At 37.1% G+C, this 3,782-nt stretch overlaps 1 protein-coding gene across 1 annotated transcript; it reads right to left on the reverse strand.

The window, feature by feature from the left end:
* Positions 1-751: 751 nt before the first annotated feature.
* LOC104807050 (dof zinc finger protein DOF3.6-like) lies at positions 752-3,051 on the reverse strand. Its single transcript, XM_010532179.2, has 2 exons — positions 2,847-3,051; positions 752-2,173 (listed from the first exon to the last, which is right to left on the reverse strand). The coding sequence occupies exons 1-2, from the start codon at positions 2,898-2,900 to the stop codon at positions 1,124-1,126; spliced, it is 1,104 nt and encodes a 367-aa protein (XP_010530481.1). The 5' UTR covers positions 2,901-3,051; the 3' UTR covers positions 752-1,123.
* Positions 3,052-3,782: the final 731 nt, after the last annotated feature.

The raw sequence follows: 3,782 nt of genomic DNA on the forward strand, positions 1-3,782 counted from the left end.
AAATGTTTCTGCTCTCCAAAGTTGAGAATAATAAACTCTTTTGGACCACTTTGTAAAACACACAATAATATTTCAAAAACTACCCTACGATACACAAACACATGTTTATATATTAAATTTTAGTCACTAAAAAATAGATAAATAATTCTGTAAAGAAAAAAATATAACATACATATACGTACATTCCAAATGCGATTGACGCAATCAAAATGTAAGAAGTAGGATCAAAAGGATAAGAACAAAATATATTAAAACTAAAAACGGATTGCAAACCTGAATGAATTGGATTGGAGCATTAAACTCAAACGCCAAAATACTTGCATTGCGTACTGATGTTAACGAACATGAGAGTATGGACACTATTTATAGTTTACAATTAATTAATGGTTGTAGTTATTGTTCAATGAATTCAAAAACTAAATTAACTATTCATTAATAAAGTTATAATGGAGGAAGGCAACGTCAATTTTTGATAAATAGTTTTCTGAAAACTATAGTCATATTAATGCAATTATTTGAAAAACCTTTAAAATTCCAATTAAAGGCATAAAAACACGTGTCACCCTCCGGTGGAAAACTCTACTTTTATATATATAAGATAAGATGATTTTCATTATTATATAAAAATTGATCAGTCCATGCTAAGGGAACATATATATATATATATATATATTTACATTAACTAAGCGCTACAAGACTAACCAATCATAATCGAGAAAACTAAATTCAAGTTCAGACAGCTATGTATTACAAATAGTTAAATAACCATTACAAATATATATATATATGGACTAACCGGTGAGGCAAAACACACAAAAACGTTTCATTTGTCTACTCTTTCATTAAGCATACTCATATCTGATACAAACCCACCAAAGAGAAGAAGAGGAAAAAAAAACCAAACATACCAAATTTGATCTACAAACCTATACCAATATATAGTTCTTGACATTTTGATCATACCTCCCCCCTCATTGAAAGGCAAAATCAATCTTCGTCATAGCCCGTTTGGGTTTGATCTCGATCGCCTTTTTCTTGATAACGTCATGTACAATCCAACCAACGAAAGAATTAAGAATGATATGAGTCGATCTCGAGATGATCAGAAAGCGGTTAAAGAGGATCACAGTAGATGGCCTGGTGCAGAATTGTTGGAGGAGAAGCCGGGAAGGTCGGTGTTCCAAGAGTTGTTGCTTCCAACCCATGGAGGGTATTGATCATTCGTCGAATTTATGTTAATGCTCGCCAATAGGTTCCTCGACAAGTTATCCACACCGTTCTGATGATTGCTCTCTCCCGCTCTCACGTCGTCTGACTGTGTTTCCCCGCCTGGATTCATATCCATCAATGGCTTAGATCTTAGCTGATTCGTGTAACCGGTCTCTTGCTCTTGATTAATTCCTTCGTTACGTTCGAGTAATGGATACAAAACACTTGAAGATTGTTCCAGTACTGTCCCTGTCATATTGTTGATCAACAAAGGGAATTGTTGAGCTTGTTGCAGCGACAGTCTCCATGGATCCAACAAGCCACCGCTTGATGAACTCCCGGTTATTGCGTTACTCAGCTGAATTTCCCCGAAATCCAACCCGATATTACTCGTACCATAGTCTCCAAGACCTTGTAGAGGAGGCAAGATGGACAAGTTCGAGGCTAAACCCGGGATTCGGCCAATGTTAAGAAGCTTGTTAGGGTTTGAGTAACTTGTGTGAGAAGAAAGAGCCGAACTAGAGGGTGTGCTAGCTTGTTGTTGATGATGATCAGATGCAACCACGACCGTTGATTTCGACCTCGTGCCACCTCCGCCGTTGGATTTGCTCCTCTTGTTCCTCCTACACCCTCCGCCCACGGGAACGTTCCTCAGGGCACCGCCACGTGTCCAGTAGCGGCGACAGGTCTTGCAGAAGTGGCGAGGCTGAGTGAGGCTGTAGTTGTTGAAGTAGCAGAACTTGGTGTTGGTGGATTCACATCTAGGGCACTTTAGGGCTGCCTCGGGCAAAGGGATCTTCGCCAGCCGTGCTCGTTCAACCATCGGCTCCCCAGCCTGCCCCGCCGGAACGCCACCGGTCTGAGGCTCTGGTGGCGGCGGTGCCATCATGCATGGGGGAACCGGCAGCGGAAAATGGTTAGGGTTTTGATCGTTTGTGAACCCACCTGGTTGTTGGTTTCCTTGCTGCATGGTAACATACGGGTTAATGGACAATTGATTCAGTGAAAATGGTTGTAAAAGACAGGAGAGAGAATCAGAACAAGAGTTTGAAATTTGGTCGTAACCCAAAAAGAAAAAAGATAAAAATAGCTATATTTTTACGAGAAGATCAGCTTTATTTTTTATTTTTAAGAAAATGCGTAAAAGTAATAGTGAATAAAAACATAAAACTGGCAAAATAATTTTAAGCGCTGAAGAAATAGGAGAATCACTGTCAGAATAGCCCCCAAAAGAAAAACCAGACATCAAATGCTTGTCTTCGGTAATGAATGTAGATGAAGAAAACGGGAACAGCTTCCATTTAGTTCACAAAAAAAAAATAAGGAACATGGAAAAAAGAATAAGTGATTCAGGAAGATGATGATAATCTCTCTCTCTTTTTGGTATATTCGTGAAGATGAGAAAAAGGTTATACTTATTATCGCGCTTAGGAATATTATACAGGTATACTTCTCCTTATGCTTATCCCTTTTTCCACAGAATAAGAAACTGTATCTAGCAATTTTGTCAATGGCAACAACACTAAAGAACTCAAGATTTATGTATCATATACAGACATACATACATACATATATACAAACATACAGTTCGAATTTGGAGGAAATCTTGAGAGATGAAAAGGAAATAAAGCATTCACCTGTTGCCAGTTTGATTGATCAAACTGATACACCGGAAGAGATGAGAAGACCATCTTTGAATTAGGGTTTTTTAATGAGCTTTAAATGCTTCAAAACTTTGGGGCTAAGTATTCATGGGGTTCTGCAGATATGGTGGAAGATCGCATCACAGAAGAAAGGAGATCGGCAGAGAGAGAGAGAGAGAGAGAGAGAGAGAGAGAGAGAGAGAGAGAGAGAGAGAGGTGCTGAAAGAGATAAAAAGAAGAGACGGAGAGATTGTTAATTTATCTATCTTCTCTGTTTTTTTCCTCTTCCACTTTTGATCTCTATTTCTATGTTTCTCCGAGTTTCTTTTTGTTTTGATTAAATCTTTTCTTCCTCCTTTTTTTTTTATAACCTTTTTGGAATCAAGTATCACCTTCAATCTCATTTAAGTTACTTTTGCTAATATATACAAGTAAATGTCATTAAGAGTTAAAAGTTAATACACACAGTTTTAACCTAAAAAATGTACATAATTTTGGGATCGGAAATATTATATCATGCATATATATAAATATATGCACGCGCCGTGTGTGTCTATGATTAATAAAAGAAAGTTAAAAAATTACAATAAAAACTTAGCTTGTAACGAGTCTATAAATTATATATATCTCCAATTCGAGAGGGTTTTTTTCTTCCCTTTTTGGTTAAAAGATGGAATATTGTATTGGATCTACACCACATGGTATTTATTATGCATTAATAGACATAGTGTAAGAATGATATAAATAATCTAAGATTGTATTATTAATGAGAAAAAGGAGGGTTTTCTTAGCATGTAAGCTTTTTTCTTCTTTTGCATACGTTTACAGTAGTACCCAAAAAGAGATGTGGAAGGACCGAGTGGCCATGCAGAGAGAGAGAGAGAGAGAGAGAGAGAGAGAGAGAGAGAGAGAGAGAGAGAAACCCTAGGT

This window comes from Tarenaya hassleriana, unplaced genomic scaffold (genome assembly GCF_000463585.1).
Source record: "Tarenaya hassleriana unplaced genomic scaffold, ASM46358v1 Cleome1, whole genome shotgun sequence".
Lineage (NCBI taxonomy): Eukaryota > Viridiplantae > Streptophyta > Magnoliopsida > Brassicales > Cleomaceae > Tarenaya > Tarenaya hassleriana.